The 19,202-nt window shown below is 42.5% G+C and overlaps 1 protein-coding gene and 1 long non-coding RNA gene across 9 annotated transcripts in view; one reads left to right on the top strand and one right to left on the bottom strand.

The window, feature by feature from the left end:
* Positions 1-19,202, top strand: part of LOC137199880 (ryanodine receptor 3-like) — a 113,834-nt gene that overhangs the window by 27,030 nt on the left and 67,602 nt on the right. For 5 of the 8 annotated variants that reach the window (XM_067614477.1, XM_067614475.1, XM_067614476.1 and 2 more), the window contains exons 3-20: positions 498-602; positions 1,309-1,329; positions 4,563-4,637; positions 4,815-4,893; positions 5,497-5,609; positions 6,833-6,932; positions 7,556-7,649; positions 8,534-8,608; positions 9,238-9,394; positions 10,015-10,179; positions 10,618-10,739; positions 11,685-11,865; positions 12,859-12,994; positions 14,341-14,436; positions 14,792-14,910; positions 16,193-16,326; positions 17,677-17,918; positions 18,209-18,401. In XM_067614477.1, the coding sequence (XP_067470578.1) occupies positions 498-602; positions 1,309-1,329; positions 4,563-4,637; positions 4,815-4,893; positions 5,497-5,609; positions 6,833-6,932; positions 7,556-7,649; positions 8,534-8,608; positions 9,238-9,394; positions 10,015-10,179; positions 10,618-10,739; positions 11,685-11,865; positions 12,859-12,994; positions 14,341-14,436; positions 14,792-14,910; positions 16,193-16,326; positions 17,677-17,918; positions 18,209-18,401 (2,207 nt within the window). The remainder of the gene's footprint in view (positions 1-497; positions 603-1,308; positions 1,330-4,562; positions 4,638-4,814; positions 4,894-5,496; positions 5,610-6,832; positions 6,933-7,555; positions 7,650-8,533; positions 8,609-9,237; positions 9,395-10,014; positions 10,180-10,617; positions 10,740-11,684; positions 11,866-12,858; positions 12,995-14,340; positions 14,437-14,791; positions 14,911-16,192; positions 16,327-17,676; positions 17,919-18,208; positions 18,402-19,202) is intronic. The other 3 variants (XM_067614482.1, XM_067614480.1, XM_067614481.1) reach the window with 1 other exon arrangement.
* On the bottom strand, positions 6,783-8,046 carry LOC137199881 (uncharacterized). The gene is made up of 3 exons (XR_010931867.1): positions 7,769-8,046; positions 7,561-7,687; positions 6,783-6,911 (listed from the first exon to the last, which is right to left on the bottom strand). It is a non-coding gene; the product is annotated as an uncharacterized lncRNA (long non-coding RNA).

Raw genomic sequence — 19,202 nt, 5'->3', positions numbered from 1 at the left:
TGCACCTTATCAGGTTGTACGCTAATGAACAGCTATGGCAGTGACATCCATTAAAGCAAAGGTGCAGTAGGCAATTTTGCATTTTGGTGGCAGGCAGCAGGAGATAACATTTTCAAGGATTTCATTACCCAGAAATGATTAAACAGCACACTCCTTGCACCCAAAAGCCATTGTCTTTCATTTTCTTAATGGTTACAGAAGGTGGAGATGGTGTAAAAAATGTCCAATATTTACAATACCGGTTCCTGTTTGGATGATTGCTTTAAATTTTTGATTCGTCACTTCCTGACTGCCGAGAAGACTAACCACACACGATAATACTCAGGTACATTCTTATATGCTGTAAAAATCTGCCCTGTGCAGCTTAAAACTATTAAAATGAGAACACAGAGGAATTCTGTATGTAGAATAAATGGAAAGTAACCTTTGAAACTCCTTTGTGAGAACATTCTGCTGTGTTAATTTTTAACCCAAGACCTACTTTTCTGCTGTTGCAGTATGTTCCTCCGGACCTGTGCATCTGTACCTTTGTATTGGAGCAGTCTCTGTCAGTACGGGCCCTGCAGGAGATGCTGGCCAAGAGCGGACAGAACAGTGAAGGGGTGAGTGATGCAGATAAGAAACACTCTGACACTCAGTACTTCAACTCTTGATAAGCCATCCTGAGTCATACTCTATATGTTGTTCCAGTCTGTTAAGACATTTTAAAAGACAAGGTTGTAAAACTGTATATTGTAGCAAATTCAGTCAACTAAATTTAATATTCTTAACTTGTTTAGTCACCATAAAGAGATTAATGGGCAAAATAGGCCCATTATGTTGGCCTGGGGACCCCTGCTGCAGAGAGGTCCGGGCCCTCATGAATACTGATGAGGATGAAGGGGATGCCCTGGCATTACTGCAGCTTTTCCTCAAGTGCCTCATGTCCTTTTGCCCATTTGATTAACACCAAGGCTTCAAGGAAAAGTCTAATTTAGCTACATCATTTCCTTTGTAAAAAAAAAAAAAAGAGAAAATGTACAAGCAAAGAGTGCATTATATTACTGAGAGAAGATTTTGAATAACTTAAATATCTTTTTTAAAAGAATAATGAGAGGGGTAGTGGATGGTATCTGTACATGTAATCAATAGCATGTGGTAGGATTTGTAATCAGCGCTCATTCTTCACTCTGTTTCTGCTCCTGATGTTGTTTCAATTGTCCTCTTTCGAGTGTGTTTCCTTCTCTTTCCCATTGCTGTGACAGATGTGTAATTCTCCCATCTTTATCTTCTATTTTCTGTGTATAATCTCCATCTTCCGCATGATAGACACGCGGCCCGGATCGATTGGTATGTTCACCACTCATACCATTCCTCTGTCACCCCTCATGCATGATGCAGTAGATTAGTAACAATACACAATTTGCACTCCTAATTAAACTCCTAATTTAGCCTCCTATGGCTTGTCTGCTGCAGCGCATCACCACTTGACATTTTCTGTTTACATTAGAAATCATAGTTTATGCAAACACCTGAGCCAATGCTTTGAAATAACTGATGATCATATGGATTTTTTTTCCGTGCACACTGGGTGAGTAGATTGTGTCTGAGCTCCTACCAACTTGACAGAGACAAATAGAGTTTTGTTTAGATTTCCCAATAAGGTCCCACACACACATCAGTTCTCATACAACTCACTTTCCACTGCTGGAGAATTAGAGCGGCACCAATGCTGGATTAGCGTCAGATTAACATTAGTCCTGTCCTGAGGGCATTCAGATGGATGTTCTTTGCAGTATCATTTGTTTTATGCACGCCCCCCCACATAGGATAAGCTCTCATTTGTCATACTATCTTCTTTTACTCATATTGGCTGTATGCTATAAGATGATGCAAACATCTTAGATCAAGATTTCTGAAATGAGAGAGACTCAATAAAAAAGCTCTCAGCATCACTTGGAGTCTTTTCAGTTTTTTGGGGTTTTTTTTGCCAGTCCAACCCTTTAATGCCACATGGCTAATGATGGTGAGAATTTCCATAAATCCTCAGCTGTTAAGGCTCATATTCATCGACTTGACTTCAGAGATGAATGGATGTGTCAGGGCTGGAGCTTTGTGGCCGCGGTGGACTGTCTTTGCAGCAGAATGACGAAATCAAGACCATTGGTTCCACTGCTGCTGTGGGGAGTGTAAGAGCTATACAGCTGGCAGGGAATTATGAGCTGCAGCAGAGAAAAAAGGGTGCTCAAAATATTAAACGCTAAATTAACGCTCAAATGGACATACTTAACTGCTAGTCCAGCCTTATTCCTCTTGCATCAGCACCTCTTTAAGGCCTTAACATAACGCTTACTATTGTTGAGTTTCATACTTTCTAAAAGACTAGTTTCCTCATCTCATATTTCTTTTCTTAACCTTTCACACCATATGTTCCTTTTGCAGCAAATACCCCAGGGACCTTTAGATAGCTTGGATGGCCATTTTCACTGTGTTACTTCAGTGCATTCTCTCCACTCACGTTTATCTGTTTTCGATATTGTCTACCTATTCATCATTCTTCGCCTGCGCTGAAATGTCACTGGAGGAAGCACCATTAAAGGGGAAATGGAGGTTGAATATGTCTCGGCTGAGGCTCTGAGATCAATATGTCTTTGAACAGATGGGCTTATCAATAAACAGTGGCTGGAGCAAATCGGTAGTCCGGCCTGTTTTAGCCGGAAGCCACTGAGACACAGAGGGGACCATCAGGAACCTGCAAAGACAACACACTAACAGTTAGTGTAAATGCCAACCCCTATTTAGCTCAATAACCACCAGCGAGCGCTCTGTGTGAATTTGTCATCACTCATCCAGAATGCAATGACCCGTTTGATTTGGGAGGTCGCCGGTCAAAAGGGCAAATGATGAGATCAGTCAGTCAAAGAGACAGAGCCGCTCTGATGACCTCTGGCGTGCTGGCGTTTCTTTTCCTCTGCTATCACTGCCACCTCTTTTTCTTTTAGCTTGGTGTTAGCTCATGGCTCTTCTCACCCCCCCTTATAGAGAAACCACAACAGTGCAGCCACACACACACACACACACATATAATCTGCTGCAGGGCTCACACACACTGGGAGGCAGCTAAATGTCACGCCTTTAAATTGATAGGAAGATGTCACTTGTGGTCAACAGCTAGATGAGGGACACAGTACAGAGCTTGTTTCTCTTTGATCAGATAGTCTTTTCCGTTATGGTTGAATGAGCCGAGGGTAATGCAGTTTGCTCATTTCAGTTGCTCAAGGTGTATTCAATTTTTGTTGTAATTTGTCTCCAGGTGTAGAAGATTCTTTTTTTCTAACTGATACGAGCCACAATTTCCCTTGCTGTGCTCTATCTGTACAACACACTGCCCAGCCGTGGGGTAAGGGAAGTGAGCGGGAGACTTAGGTTTATTGGTTGTGGTGATTGCAGCTGGATGTGCCTCGCCGCATTAAGCTCAGTACCTCAGCCAGCATATAGCAGTAGCCAGCAGCATAGAAGAAGCCTGGAAGCCAGTGCTGCAGTCCACACGACACAACTGCATCAAATCACAGGCCCCACTATTGTCCCGGTAGCCAATCGGGATAGAGAGAGAAAGAGAAAAAGAAGAAACGGAATGAGAGTGAGAGAGAGAGATGGTGCATGGTTGGATGTTTTCAAGAAACACTGCCATGATTTATGTATCTCACCAACAACTATAAGACTGTAATTTTGTAAAAAAAATCTACAGCATTGGTAGATACACATCATTAGTGTCTTGCTGTGATTGCATTTTTGTGATTAAACTAGAATGTTGGCATTGTTTCAGTAATTATTTCCTGATCCTGTGCCAATGGTATTGGTATGGGATTCAACTTGTTTTTCTTAATCCCTCTCAAAAAAAATTGACTTTCTGACTATCACGTGTGCCCCCAGGACTTTCATCATTTGTACCAAAGATTAAAATAAGGCAGTGGCAGGCAGAAAGGCTCAGGAGAACATTTGTTCTTTCTGAATAATGACACTCTTTCTTACCTTAATGCTTCCTAGAGGCTCATAAGGAAGGTGAGTAACATGGGAGTTGCTTGCCGAATAAAAACAGCAACAGAAAATCCCTTTGCATCTCTACCTGTAGAGATCTCATTTGTTCCCCTCCTGCATCTTAACCCAAACCCCATAAGCGGTGAAGTCATTCCCTACCAATGTTAACACTGCATCGGAGACTTAAAGTAGTTGTTCATCCTTCCGACATTCCTGTAGTCGGAGTGCAGGAAAGATGACCCCGTATCCTGTTCGCTCATGGATACAGGAGCCAGATACACCATCTCCTGTGGCAAGTCAGATTGCATGTCTTTATTGGCGAGATGGGATGGCCAAAACCCTCTCCCAGGAGATATGTGGCCCCCGGCTTGAGGTCATCATCGTCAGCGAGAAGGTCCTCGCTGAGGTCAACATTGAGTGCCAGAGGTCGGGTTGTAGATTGAAGCGGTTGGAGGGAGACCACTGGGGCTGTTCTGTCACGATGTGGAGCTGACGTGTAAAACTGTGTATTTCTGTGTTTTCATGTGTGTGAATGATCTCTTTAGGCAGCGCAGAGTGGCGGACACAAAACTCTTCTGTACGGACACGCCATCCTCCTGCGGCATTCCTTCAGCTCCATGGTAAGAGATTGGACACAACCGCCATCCATGTCTCCATCATAAAAAATTCAAACCGGATTATCACAGAAGCAGGATTTAAACGTCATTGGCAATTAAAGTATATGACAATCACATGAAAAGCAGCGTGCGAGTGTGACGGCTCTGTCTTGTGTGGTTTGATGTGTCTGTTGACTACAGTACCTGGCCTGTTTGAAGACATCAAGGTCACAGACAGATAAGCTGTCCTTTGATGTCGGCCTGCAGGAGGATTCAACAGGTAAAAGAAAAGCTCTGGTACAGTTTGCTTTTATCCACCTCTTCCTCTTTTTTTTTTTTACCCTCACTGGTTATGTCTCTCTTTATCTGTCTCTATGTCTCTCTGTCAGTTTCTTTCACTCAGTCTATTCTTCCTCTCTACTGTCTGCTTTCCACAACCCCCCTACTCCTCTTTATCTCTCTCTCTCTCTCTGCACCGTATTTGTTCATGAGCAAATTTCACTGTGTGTCTTTTCAGCATCTCAGTTAATATTCCCTGAGGAGCAGTGTAGACACGCAGTGTGGTTCTTTTATCAGTGCTGATTACATCTCCCCAGCACATTTGATCGTCTTGTTGTGGTATCTTGATACCTGGACCCACTTCTTATTTGCTTTATTATTTATTTCATACCGTGCAGTAAATGAGCAGTTGCTTCAATATGACTTGAAAAGATTGTTGCCATGGTGCATTCAGATGTGTTTGACTCCTCATTTCAGCCTACACTCCCTTTATTACATACTTAGCGATTAAAGATGACGTTTGGGCAGTGACAGTCAAAGCTGTTCAAATTAAAAACATGTAGACAGGTTATATATGTGTGTGTATGTGTGTGTGCCATTATAGGTGAGGCTTGTTGGTGGACGATCCATCCTGCCTCCAAGCAGAGATCGGAAGGAGAGAAGGTGCGCATCGGTGATGACCTCATCCTCGTCAGCGTGTCCTCTGAGCGATACCTTGTAAGTTCATGTTATTTGCCATTTAATCGTTGAGGCTTCACTGTATGTGTGTGTCTGTGTGTGTGTGTGTGTGCATGCATAATGTAGAGGTCTTAGTAGGAGACCATCAAATCTGCTTTCCCTGATGTGACAAAATTTCAGATTATCCCAATCCGGTTACCACATACTGCGCTTTTCCCATGACCTCACTCCTGCAGGAGGCTTAAATCCTACTGAATATTAAGAGCAACAACTTTTCCCTTCTGGATGCTAACAATTACATTAAGCAACATTTGAACTGCGCTGGAAATGTCTGGTTTGTGAGATTATGATAACTGTGTTGTTGAGATTTCTTTAGACTGCCGCTGAGCCTCTGTCGTTATCTTCCTCGTCACATCCCCACATCTCGCTGCCATTAATAATGATTATGTCCCTACTGCACTGCTGAACTAGCTTCTTCAGCTCTTTTACTATGAGGCCATCCTGCCCCCTGTGCATAGCACTGTGCAATATAAACCCTGGGAAGCATGTTCCCTGTGATCCATGGAGGTGGTGACAGCAGTCAGGCTGTGTTTACCCCCCCCCCCACCCTCCCTTGGCGGTAGGGGCACGGCCAGATGACCATGATCGCCTTACAGTCACCAATGTCAATCTGGTAGTCTGTCCCTGCTTTCACCCACACCGTGGGTTGTGGGGACATGCAGCACCTAAGGGCTGCAGAGGGAGTCTGGGGAGAGAGGATGATCAGGACACAGCTGCCACAAAATTTGTTTTTTTTGGACAGAACTGTGATGTACAAAACTATGGAAAACACACATGCACACACACACACACACACACACACACACACACACACATACAGCATAGCCCCCAGATGCCATGAATCCCCAAACACTCAAGGCATCTGTCAGTCAGTTTCATGGTGCCCTCAACACTCCACATGATATACTAAACTTTCCTTCTGCATCAGTGATTATAAAGTTTCAAACATAAGCTGAACCCTGCTTAAAAAGTCAACTTCCTTTCAGTTTAACTTTTTATTTTTTTTTATCGTAAATCCAGTGCAGATCTATCCAAAGAATCAACAATGGTTTGCTGTCAGGTGATTCTTTAGAGATTCGTCGGATAAAGACGTTCATGCTGATGTATTTTAATTTCTTTGGTTACTGACAATCTTTAAAAAGTTCAATGGATGCACATAATGTAAGTAAACATTGCATGTAATGTTTCCTTGTGTCCTACAGCATTTATCCATTTCCAATGGCAACATCCAGGTGGACGCCTCCTTCATGCAGACGCTGTGGAACGTCCATCCCATCTGCTCTGGTAGCAACATAGAGGAAGGTAGAGACTTTACACAAAACCCCTGCGTCCACTATTTCTTCACAATTTTTTACACAGTCTTCTCCACAAATCTCTATTTTTTCAAGTTTGCAAATTTCCTAAAGCAAGAGAAATATATATATATATATATATATATATATATATATATATCAAACTTAAGAAGGAAAGAAAACATGCACACTTGAAAAAAGGAAGAGGGTGTAGGCAGTCAGATGAATGTGAATGAGTAAATATATTTCAAGCCGGGTTCAAGTTTTCACTAATTAGGAAAGGCCCTCAAACATTCGCAGCACTTTTCTGTTTCATTTGTATGATAAAAAGAATCTCATTTAACAGTTTTTTTTTTAAACATGGAGAATTTCTATCTAAAAGTGTAATTTATTTGGCTGTGACCAAGCCCAGCATTAATGCTTGTTAGTGACTATAGAGTACTTTAGAAAACCTACACCTACATATGGAAGTGATCTCTGAATTTATAACTCATCTTTGTGATCCAGATAGTCTCTCTTTCCAGATCTCTGAGATAACAAGTTCTCATAATGGAGGCAGAAGCAGCAACAAAACGGGAAATTAAATGTCAAGAGTCACAATATTTTAATTTTCTCTTCCTCCTCCGTCAATAGGCTACCTGTTAGGTGGTCATGTGATGCGGCTGTTCCATGGACATGACGAAGTAGTGACCATCCCAGGATCAGACCAGAGTGAAGAGCAGCAGAGGTGTGAAACATAGCACAAGTTCACAAGTGCTAAATAACCTAGATTACAGTACAGCATTAGGGTCACACTTAGTTAAAGCAAACCAGTTACTGTATGTAGCACATGAGATGCTAACTAACCTGTTGATTACAATGATTCCTCAACTCCCACCTTCATAAAAGAGCCTCTGACCAGCGTGACACTCTGCTATCATGGGAGAAAAAATGGCTGCCGTGTTATTTATATCCACAGTGTAGCTGCTTGGTGCCAACACAGATAAGGTAGGCCACAGAAAAATGGCACACTGGACTTGAAGTGGGTCAAAACAGCGGCCAAGGCCCATGATCACTCAGCCAGGTGCCAAGAGATGTGTCTTTCTCCTGGGCACACATACACACATAATGCACACACACCAGGTCTATTTTTAGAACCCAGCATGGCAAATATGGGGGCAGGATTAGATAGTAATTTCCAGCTTTCCTCTAGTGTTGTCCTTGAAATTCAACAAAAGGAGCATGGTTTTTAAAGGTCTTACATTTTTCTGGGGCAGATCAAACACACTCCAAGCTGTCACCGGGGGGTTGATGAGTGATTTCTTTTATCTTTGGACCCAGTCACCCATATCACTGATAGACAGTGTAGCTGTGGGTTATCAGGGCGCACATGTCTCTGTTTGACGGATGTGATGCTGCTGTCAGCAGAGTAAATACAGCCCGTGCCTCAGTGTTTATGTGTTTATGTGTCTGAGACGAACATCCTCCCAGTGAATATCAGTGTGACAAATGAGAGTAAAGAGGTGGTATTCTTCTAAGCCAGAGAGAATGACCTTGACAGTATCAGTGGTGGCTAGACATTTAAAGCATCCACAGACAGACCACCCACTCATGCTTTTCTGGCATCCCCAGGATAGTCAACTATGAGACGGGTAAAGCTGGCGCCAAGGCCAGGTCCTTGTGGAGGATGGAGCCACTCCGAATCAGGTGGGTTGTATCTTACATGATGCCTTCCTTCCTGTCTCTCACTGCCTGCTAGATTCTTTTTTTTCATTTTTGCCATTGTTTGCCTCCATCGGTTTTTTTCCCCTCATCTTGTCTGCATGACGTCTCTCTGCCTGCTGTTTCTTCTTCTATTTTTTTTTTTTACTCTCAGGACCCATTTGTCGTTTCCTCCCTCTCACTACCTATGATTTAAAGCTGCACTATGGCCTCTCTGTCTCTTCATTCCTCTATCTCCCCTCCTCGCTCTCTTTCCGTCTGCCACCCTCTCATTTTCTTTGACCCGGCTATTTTACAACCTCACAGGGATGCATCTTTCCTTTTCCATTTCACTTGTTGTGTCAAATGTGATATTTGTCACATCGACCATATTTTGACCCTCTTTTGTTTCCTGAATAGAAACGAAGTGCGTAATTAGTTAAATGTTTTCAGCTATTTGCTAATTATTCTACGCTGCTGCATGGCATGCTAGATAATTCACAGCTGGCGGCAATGTTTAGATCAACTAATTAGTGTATATTAGACATCCGGGGCTTACAAAAGTCAACCTTTGATCCTTTTTTTTTATGTGTGCATATTAATGTGTATCTGTGTATCCATGGTGACCTTGACAGTTGGAGTGGGAGCCACATCCGCTGGGGCCAGCCCTTCCGACTGCGGCACCTGACCACCGGTCACTACCTGGCCCTGACCGAGGACAGAGGGTTGGTGCTGCAGGACCGAGAGAGGTCAGACACCATCGCCACGGCCTTCTGCTTCAGAGCTTCTAAGGCAAGGACACACACATATGAGACCTGGACTCCTTGCTGTTCCTCAAGGTGACCTGTGTCACATGGGATTAACCACACACTTCCTCATTAAACGCCACAGAGAGGGAGTTACAAAGGATCACCTCTAAACCTTTACAAATGAACCACCCACTATCCTTGGACTGGAAAATCACCATTTCTTCAAGGACAATGAAAATTATAAGAATTATTGCACCAGCGAAAGCTACGCCAAAGAGGTTAATTTAGCTGAACTTGTCGACTGTGACTGAACCGACATTTTAGCTCTACTCTGTGTAATGGAGTTTTAGATATGGCTGGTGATTGTGAGCCAATTAGTGACCCTTCCAATGTGGATTTAAAGCATGTATTATAGAATACAAGTCAAGTCATTTATCACGGGACTCTTCATGTCAATTATGGGTTGCAATTATATCTGATCCTAATAGCAAAACAATCACAATCCTCCCTCTCTGTCACGGATTGAGCATTAAGCAGCAGATGCAGTTGACATGTGGTCGGTGGTTTGATTAAGAACAAATCTGCATCCAGTATGTCTCTATGTGCACGTGTACTCATGCATTTCACAGCTTTGACATGTTCATTTTCTCCTCCCCTGTGTAGGAGAAGCTGGAGCAGAGCCCCAAGCGGGACATCGAGGGCATGGGAGTGGCAGAGATTAAATATGGGGACTCGCTCTGCTTCGTCATGCACGTGGCCACGGGACTCTGGCTCTCCTACCAGGCACCTGATGTCAAATCTGCCCGTCTGGGTCCCCTCAAGAGACGAGTGAGCGAAGACAAGCACAAGCACTCTCCGTTCTGTTTTCAACTTAGAATGCAAAGCATATACAAAAACAAACAAAGTTAATAGATGAATGAGATTCCTTGAAGAGGATAATTATTTTCAGGGAAACAAAATGATTGAGTTAAAATGATTGTCCGTTAGTTTGTGTCTCTGCATCAACTAAATATAAACCTTGTCCCTTGGCTACTGTGACAGAAGTGATAGGGGCGTGCGTGTGATGATGTGCGTGACAATGTGTCCTCCATGTAAACACAGCCAGATAGCCTGTAGTGTCATCACCTGTGTTCCAGACATTGTGGCTCAGTCCGCCTGAGGACGGCTGGAGACATTCTATCCATTAAATAGCTTCCTCTTCCTTTTTTGGTCCTTTTCCTATATTGTCTCACGGCGGTGTCTCACACTCTTTCTCTTCCTCTCAAGGCCTGCCTACATTCTGAAGGTCACATGGATGACGGGTTGACCCTGCAGCGCTGTCAACACGAGGAGTCCCGAGCGGCACGCATCATTCGCAACACCACGCTACTCTTTAAACGATTCATCAGGTATGCTAAACACTGCAAAAATGCTGCTATTCCTCACTGGTGCACACAGTGACATGATCGCACAAATTGCCCAATTAAACCAAATTAGTGTACTGCCCACTTTTTTCTTAAGCCACTTTATTAGGTTAATAGTGTTCTATCATTGGTACAAATTACGTAAGCATCACACTGAGGATGGTTGAGTATAATTTCTAGAGATGATAAAGCAAAGAGTCCCCAAATGCACCACATCACTAAATTACAGCCTCAAAAACAGACATCTCAAAGCCCCACAGAATCTCACACAGTCCACTTAGTTGTGATGTAAAGTCCCTCCAGATTGCAAACGTACCCAGTGGAGAGTTTACGCTGTGAGTTTTGACTGAGTGGGGTGCCAAAGCCCCAGACAGCTCACTCAGTGGTCCAGTCATGCATTTCCGAATGGCAAACAGTGCAGCAGCGTCACGGCTACGCACGGCCAGCTATGAGGAAAAGAAGCCCTGAAGCACGTAAGTGGATGCTTCCACTACCCTTTATTTGTTATCAAACGGCCCGCTGTCCCCTGGGTCGGGTTCGAGGGCACTCATGGAACATGTGAGAGTTTGTCAGCATCTCCCCTGCGGCTGTGACACATACATCTCCCCACACCCCTCCAACGCGTTCGACAGGAGCTATTTTTAGTAGGCCAGCGGAAATCAGCATTTCAGCATGGATGAACCTGTGGGCTAAACGTTGAGATCACAGCCTCTCAAGTCTGTTCAGCCTCCCAGTCAGAGTGTCTGTATCAAAAGGTCACAGTGGTAATTTGTGATGAATGGTAGCATTTTGAAAGCTATACATGATCAAGAAAATTAGTGGGGACTGCTGTCATCTCTGAAAAAGCGTTTTTTTTTTTTTTAATCGCACTTGTCTCCCAGTTTGTCTGAGCGTTGATGTTTCTGTGCTCTCTCTGTCTCCCTCTTCCAGAGACCTAGATTGTCTTGGTGTTAAGAATAGGGCACTGGTCTCCCTGCCCGTCGAGGAGGTGCTCCAAACCCTCAATGACCTCATCACCTATTTTCAGCTCCCTGACGCCGAGCTGGAGCACGAAGAGAGGCAGATCAAGCTACGGTCACTCAAGAATAGGCAGAATCTATTCAAACAGGAAGTGAGTTTCACTATCAAGGAGGGCAAACTCACAGTCCATGAAATATCAGTTAATAATACCAAGAGCTGTTCTGCTGTGTAGCAAAATAGTTTGACTTGTGATTGAGGCAGTTCTAGTAAGTGACTGCACATAAGAGTGAGCTGAAAGCGGTGCAAAAGAAAAGCTAAAGCAATTGATTCTTTGTGGTGTGTTTCAATGCCATCTTGTATTTGGAGGCACTGCATTTGAAAGTGTCAGCAGTTTTGGTGTTATAAGTTTTCCCCGAGGCTGGCACGAATGCACTGAAGCTTTCTTGCTAAGCCTCTAGGACCTAAATTGCTTTCATCAATTACGAAATGTCAGCTGCCTTACTGAGGGGACCTATGATGTCAACCATCTAAACTCCCCTTACCTCTAACAGGCTACAACAACAAAATGAATGTGTCACCATATCCTCAAGCCAACTTTAATAAATATTTAATAGAATATATGTGCAATTATCATACAATATGTAACTTTTAATATCTGCAAATTACGCACATTTCATCAATTCATCTTTCACTTTATTTACCTGTTTTCCCATGATAATACGCCAAAATAGCACATCTCTGTCCCACCCCTAATATATTACATTTAGATGGTCAATTTGTCACTGTAGACAGCTGACTCATGATTTTTTCTCGGCGTTATAAATCATCTGCAATTTCCATTTTGTCTTTTACGCCCTCCATTTAGCATATCTGATCACTATAGATATTTCTCTGTGGAATAAATCACCATGACATGACCACCAAATGGGACAGGAGAGAGCCATTGGGGTTGTGTTCATGATGGTCAACTAATTGAATGCTGAAGACAAGGTTTTCAATAAATTAAGCTCTCAGACTATGAGAGCTTGCTATTAATACCTGCATTTTGAGAACATTAATGTGTAAAATGTGCATATTTTATATTTATTTTCTTTTTATGTGTTTTTTATGATGTTAATGAGTTGGGTCACTGTGCATTTCTTAGGGCATGCTGACTCTGGTGTCCAACTGCATCGACCGTCTGAACGTGTACAACAGTATGGCCCACTTTGGAGAGTGTGCTGGGTCAGAGGCCGGAGCAGCCTGGAAAGACATTCTCAACCTGCTGTATGAGCTGCTGGGTAAGAAGCTCCACATACCACGTACACACATATGTATGGACAAACACACACTAAATGAATTTCCACTGTACCTCCCAGCTCTAAGTGTAGTGGTTCAGTTGTGATGCGGAACTATGCTGACCTGGTATTTAACCAACCACTTTACTGACTTTTCAGACTGGAGGATTGAATTCTGAGGTTGCCAGAAACTACATGGCCTTCCATATACACACACAGACACGGATTAAACATGCACACACACTATAGCTACCCCCATCTCTAATACTCACACATATACTCACATTGTTGGAGAAAAGAATTGGTGGCATGTGGCCCATTGCATACAAAGAAGCTTTCCTGTTTATGTGATGTGCTTTCAGGGCGTCACGCCAACAAGATCAGTCGTCACACACAATTTGGGGTGTCCCCTATTGGCCAGATGGTTTTAACTGTTGAAGCAGCCTGAATGTCAACTCTCATCACTCTCTATGCTGCTGTTCTTGTTGCTCTTTATGCTCCCATAACCCAATGTCATCAGCCCTGACTTTCTAAAAAATCACTTTAACCTCATGCACTGCTACCATATGCTCTGTCAAATATAGATGTTTCTTACTAAAGTGACCTGGCAGGGAAAGATATATATATATATATGTTTTTGCTCTCCCTCTTTGTCTGCTGTCTTCTATCTGATGAAAATAATGTTTGTCTGGAACATTTTTTTTCAACAACTGAGACATAAAAATACATCTCTGAGCAGAAAATTCTAAGCAGGCATGATTTTCTTGAATATGCCCCGTTCTTAAGGAGAGAATAGCCTTTATGTTAAGTTTATCTCCCATCCTGCCACATTGAAGCCCCTCTGCCCTCCAAGTGTGTCCTTCACACTCTTATTTACACTGATTTCACCTCCTGGCTCCTATTAGTGTTCCAGCCACGTCTCTTTCTTCCCCCTGTTCCCTCCTCCACACACCTGCTCCGGCGCAGCGCTAAGTGGATTTGGGATGCCTCCCTCCTTTCTTCCTTGTCTGTCTGCGTTAGGTGACCCTGTCTTTCTTTGCTAGGACATATGTGGGTGTGTATTTGTGCTGGTTTGTGTTTATGTCTTTCCTCTCCTTGTGTTGTTCCCTCCCTCTATCTTAGGTGTCTTCCAAATTAATATGTATAAGAGGGCCAAAGCAGCACCTCTCCCTTCTTTGGCTTAGGGTGTGCTTTTAAGGTGTCCACCTTTGGTTGACATTGTTTTGCTGTTGTGTAAGGAGTGAGGTTTGGCAGTGCACTGAAGGGGATCCATCAGACTACTTTGCAAAAAAAAAAGTTCTTCTTTCCTATAAGATTTGACTCATGCACACTTTTCTTGTGCCCTTCAGCGGCCTTAATTAGAGGAAACAGGAACAACTGCACCCAGTTCTCCAACAACTTGGACTGGCTGGTTAGCAAGCTGGAGAGACTAGAGTCTTCTTCAGGTACGCTCATTATTATTCTCACACATCCTCAGCTTCCTGTGAAACAGCATTGTGAAATACCTTGTATTTTTCTCTGTGAAAGAGACATCACAAAACGATCAAGTCCCTTTGATGGCAATCCAGCACTCCTCAACAGAGACATGAGTCTCAAAGGATGTAAAAAGATGACACTACTTGCCTAAAAAAAATAACATAGGCACTTTTACGTTTTAAGTGTAAAGGATGCACCAGTAGTTACAGTATCTGAGTGTTCCCGTTTGAACAAAGTGGACTGTATGTCTCTTTGAGGAGTGTCCTCTGGTGTGTCTTTCTCCTCTGCGGGTGTTAACTAATTGATGAATTTGCGGCTATGCAGGCATCCTGGAAGTTCTCCACTGCATTCTAATTGAGAGCCCCGAGGCCCTCAACATCATCCAGAGAGGACACATCAAGTCCATCATATCACTGCTCTACAAGCACGGACGCAATCACAAGGTGAGCAGCACGTAGATCAGACCTTTGGAGCACAAGGAGAATGTTGTACAATGAACCCAAATTGTAAATAAAGGTAAACATAGGTTTGATGTCTTGGTGAGAAACCACATACAACACTGCAAATACAGTACAGTGAGTTTTTCACTTTCAGGCTACACACACATTGCTTGTAGCTCTTTTTCAGTAGTAAAGAGAATTTGGTGGTAATTTCAAATTAGTATAAGACAATAAAACAACAGAATAAATATTTAAAGGAGGACATTTTGGGGAACACATTTATCCGCTTTCTTGCTGAGAGTTAGATGAGAAGATAGATCATGTCTGTATAGTAAATATGTGGCTAGAGCCAGCAGCTGGTTAGCTTAGCTTAGCTAGTCTAGTCCTGTTTCCAGTGTTTGTACTAGGCTAAGCTAATGGTTGCTGGCTCCAGCTACCCAAAGACATGTGAGTGGTATCAATCTTCTCAATAAACTCAGCAAGACAGCGAATAAGCACATTTTGTTGAACTATGTCTTTAGGATGCGCACTGATACATCACCAGTCACTTGGATGTCGTCAGAATTTTTTTGTCAAGCAAGAAAGCACATAACAACATGAAAGTACACACTGCTTGTTTACCCTGCGTCCAGTCATCTTCAGTTCTTTCCTCATTAAGCTCACCAAAATGGTTCACTGGATGCAAATCCATTTCCATAACAGTTCCCTCTGGGACTCTTTCTCACCTGTTCTTCTCTTTAGCTACTTATTCATTACGTTTAACATTATGTCTGCCAGCATACAAAGTTCCATCCAAGACAGAAGGTTCCTGGGGTTTGGTTGCAGAGCGTCCCCATCATGAATCAATCTCTTTAACAGTGAATTGAGATGGGGAGGAGGCAGTCAGATGGCCTGGGTCATAAATCAGCCTGAATGTATCATTTAGCTATGGAAGCAGGAGAAAAGGGCCAATGATAAAGCGTAGGGGCTCTGGCCTGTCACCCTTGGCTGAGCTCCCCAGCCCATTTAATTCTATGGCTTTGTTAAGCTAACATAAAAGGAATATTATTGGACATGTTTTTGCCCCCATGAGCATCTCATGAGTAATTATGCAGTGGGTGCTTGAAAAGAGGCTGTCCCTAGAGCAGCAACCTTGTCAGTGTTTAGGGACAAAGATAATCAGTAATTTCTAGAAAGGTATGGATTCATATCCAGGGATTAATATCAGTTGTTGGGGAGCTGTTATACTCTTCCTCTTGATATTGTTGCTTATGTTCCTCCCCGGTTTCTCCACTTCTCTCTTTAGATTCTGGATGTGCTCTGCTCGTTGTGTGTGTGTAACGGCGTAGCTGTGCGAACCAATCAGAACCTTATCTGTGATCATTTGCTGCCCAAGAGAGATCTGCTGCTGCAAACCCAGCTTGTCAATGATGTCCAAAGGTTAGAAAACATTCATGCACCTTCTCCTGTCAACATCATGCTTCTCCGATACAATTTTAGATTTTAGTTATTTATTTTCACTTCAAAATTACATTTCCAAATCTAATGGTTTAAGTAAGGAAGTAATTTAAAAACAATGTTACCAAGTCATTGAAGTTTTTTTAATAGTGATTTTTTAAAATTAGGTTGCACCATTTAAATTAAAGGAATGTCTTAGTCACTAAAGACTTGTCCAATCAAAGCAATCAGCAATATAAACAAGAAGTCACTGAAGTATACCAACATAACAGCTGTAACTGCCTGCATAACTGCTAAAAATAACAATTTTAGGCAGTAAAGTGATATATCAAGTATATATTTCTCTGATATATCATTTGTAATGAAGGTATGATGCTGTTTTATTTATATATGCTTGAAGAAATATGTGTGTTTCAGAGTCATATGTACTTTACAATTGGGATCTGATTAACCAATGTTATTTAGTCCCTTTTTTTATTTAACAGCATTTGGATCCAGTGTCAGGCTAGAACCATTAAGCCTCTTTTATTCTTCTACTTTACTTACCTGTTTTACTTTTATTTTTTCACTGACCAAGTTGTATTAGCAGGCTAACGTTAGCTTTGTCAGTTGGTTTAGTTATCTGGCTACATAACAGTTGTTCCCAATTACTGAGTGTAACTATTTAGTAACTACTAATCTCTACGTGAGAACTAGTTTGTGTGGTGCAACTCATTTTAATTGATGTGTAAATCTCCACTTAGTAAATACTCAAGTTACAACTAGGCTAAACTGAAATTAGAAACAGCTGGTGTAACCGGCTCCAGAGCCCAGTCTGTTGTGGGTTAGTGTATATTCATCATTCAAATCTTTGGTCCATGTAATTGCGTATACAAGCTACACATTTACAACTAATGCTACATGTTGAGTGTGGATTGTGTTTTCTTAACAACATGGTCCACTAATTGGAACATGACCAATGAACACTCAACCATGAAGTGACTGAAACAACAAGGCACCGTACACTGACATCACATTGGGCCTTAGCCCATGTGAAATGTCCTATTATCGCTTAAGATCCTCAAACTTTAAGTCTCTATGAGATAAACTAAGATTTATCTCACTAATCTAACCAATAATGAAGTGATCTGCTTTGCTCTGCCTTGTTTCAAGATATCAACGCATTTTTAGGAACCAAATGAATTGGAAGCAAATTGAATTATCTTGTCCTAAGGGCAGACTTTTTGTTTTAAGAAGAAAAAGAAGATGTTACAACTGAATATAAGAATATCTGAGAATATTGTTCTTGCACTATGGGTCATTTAATGATTTTATGTTTTACTTCATTGCCAGTATGAGACCGAACATCTTCCTCGGGGTGAGCGAGGGCTCAGCTCAGTATAAGAAGTGGTACTATGAGCTGATGATAGACCAGGTGGACCACTTTGTGACCAGCGAGCCCTCCCATCTGAGGGTGGGCTGGGCAAACACTAAAGGCTATGCCCCCTACCCTGGGGGAGGTGAGGGCTGGGGGGGCAACGGCGTTGGAGATGACCTCTATTCCTATGGTTTTGATGGACTCCACCTCTGGTCAGGTCAGTGTTTGGAGGAAAAGTGTTTGTGTGTGTGTGTAACTCAGATCATAATAAGCTGATGTATGAAACATGAGCAGTAACCCTGGGCTACAGCCAGGTTGTGTCTAGACAGAATCAGCACCCTACAGGGATGATCTCCTTGCCCAGAGTGTGTGTAACTGTGTGCATTTGTGAGTACAAATTTGTGTCCTGTGTGTATGTCTTTGTGTGTGTGAGAGACGTGATCTATGCCAACATCACTCACTGGGTCATATTTCACATAATTGTGTGTATGTGTGTATTCGGAACAGGTCGTATCCCGCGGGCGGTTGCGTCCATGAACCAGCACATCCTGACCTCAGAGGATGTGGTGAGCTGCTGTCTGGACCTGGGAGCTCCCAGCATCTCTTTCAGGATCAACGGACAGCCCGTTCAGGGCATGTTTGAAAATTTCAATACAGACGGGCTCTTCTTCCCTGTCGTCAGCTTCTCTGCAGGGGTCAAGTGAGTATTTCTTTCTTCTGTGTGTTGTCTGAGGCAGACTCAGGCTCTCTAAAATTCCTCGATGATGAATGAGCGACACACACAAGCACAGACAGACAGACAAGCGCAAGCCAAAGGAAATATATTACCATATGTACTCTAAACCTACACTCACACAAACACTGATTGCATGAAATCCATCTAACCCACCTACTCATTCTTGTCCAAATGCATTAATCCTCAAGGCCTTGAGATTGGACACAGGTAAAATAGGCTGGCTTCATATTCCTCGCTGTTGCCATGGTGACCACAGATAGTGTGATTGACAAGACTTGAAAATGGAATTTCAAGCTCCAGCAGTTTTTCCATGATTCCATGATTGACTCTGACTTTGTAGAGCAAAGCAGCCTTTTGCATTACAGCTTTCACTCTTTGAAGTCCAGAGAACCCAGGAGACTAATTTTATTTGGTCATGTAAGCCATCAGAAAGTTAATTCAATCCTCATTGCCTGATAAAAATGAATTCACAAAAAGTAGTACCATACCAGATTGTGTATACGCAGTGGAAAGGGAATTAAGAGTTGCATGTGATTCAGCAGATTTTGCTTCATAAAGGAGTCTAGGAGGACGATTTTCCTCAGAGACGTTAAAACAACGCTGTAGAAATTCCCCTAGTTTATTAATCTTCTTTGATCATCTAGACTTTTGTTACTTTTGCTTATATTAGAGAAAGAGATTATGTAATATAGATTAAACTAAGAATAAAAGCTATGAATTATTTTCTCCTTTTTGGTATCAATTTAACATTTCCTCTTTTACAAT

Source organism: Thunnus thynnus, chromosome 16 (genome assembly GCF_963924715.1).
Source record: "Thunnus thynnus chromosome 16, fThuThy2.1, whole genome shotgun sequence".
Taxonomy (NCBI): domain Eukaryota; kingdom Metazoa; phylum Chordata; class Actinopteri; order Scombriformes; family Scombridae; genus Thunnus; species Thunnus thynnus.
This window is presented reverse-complemented; position numbering and strand designations above follow the sequence as displayed.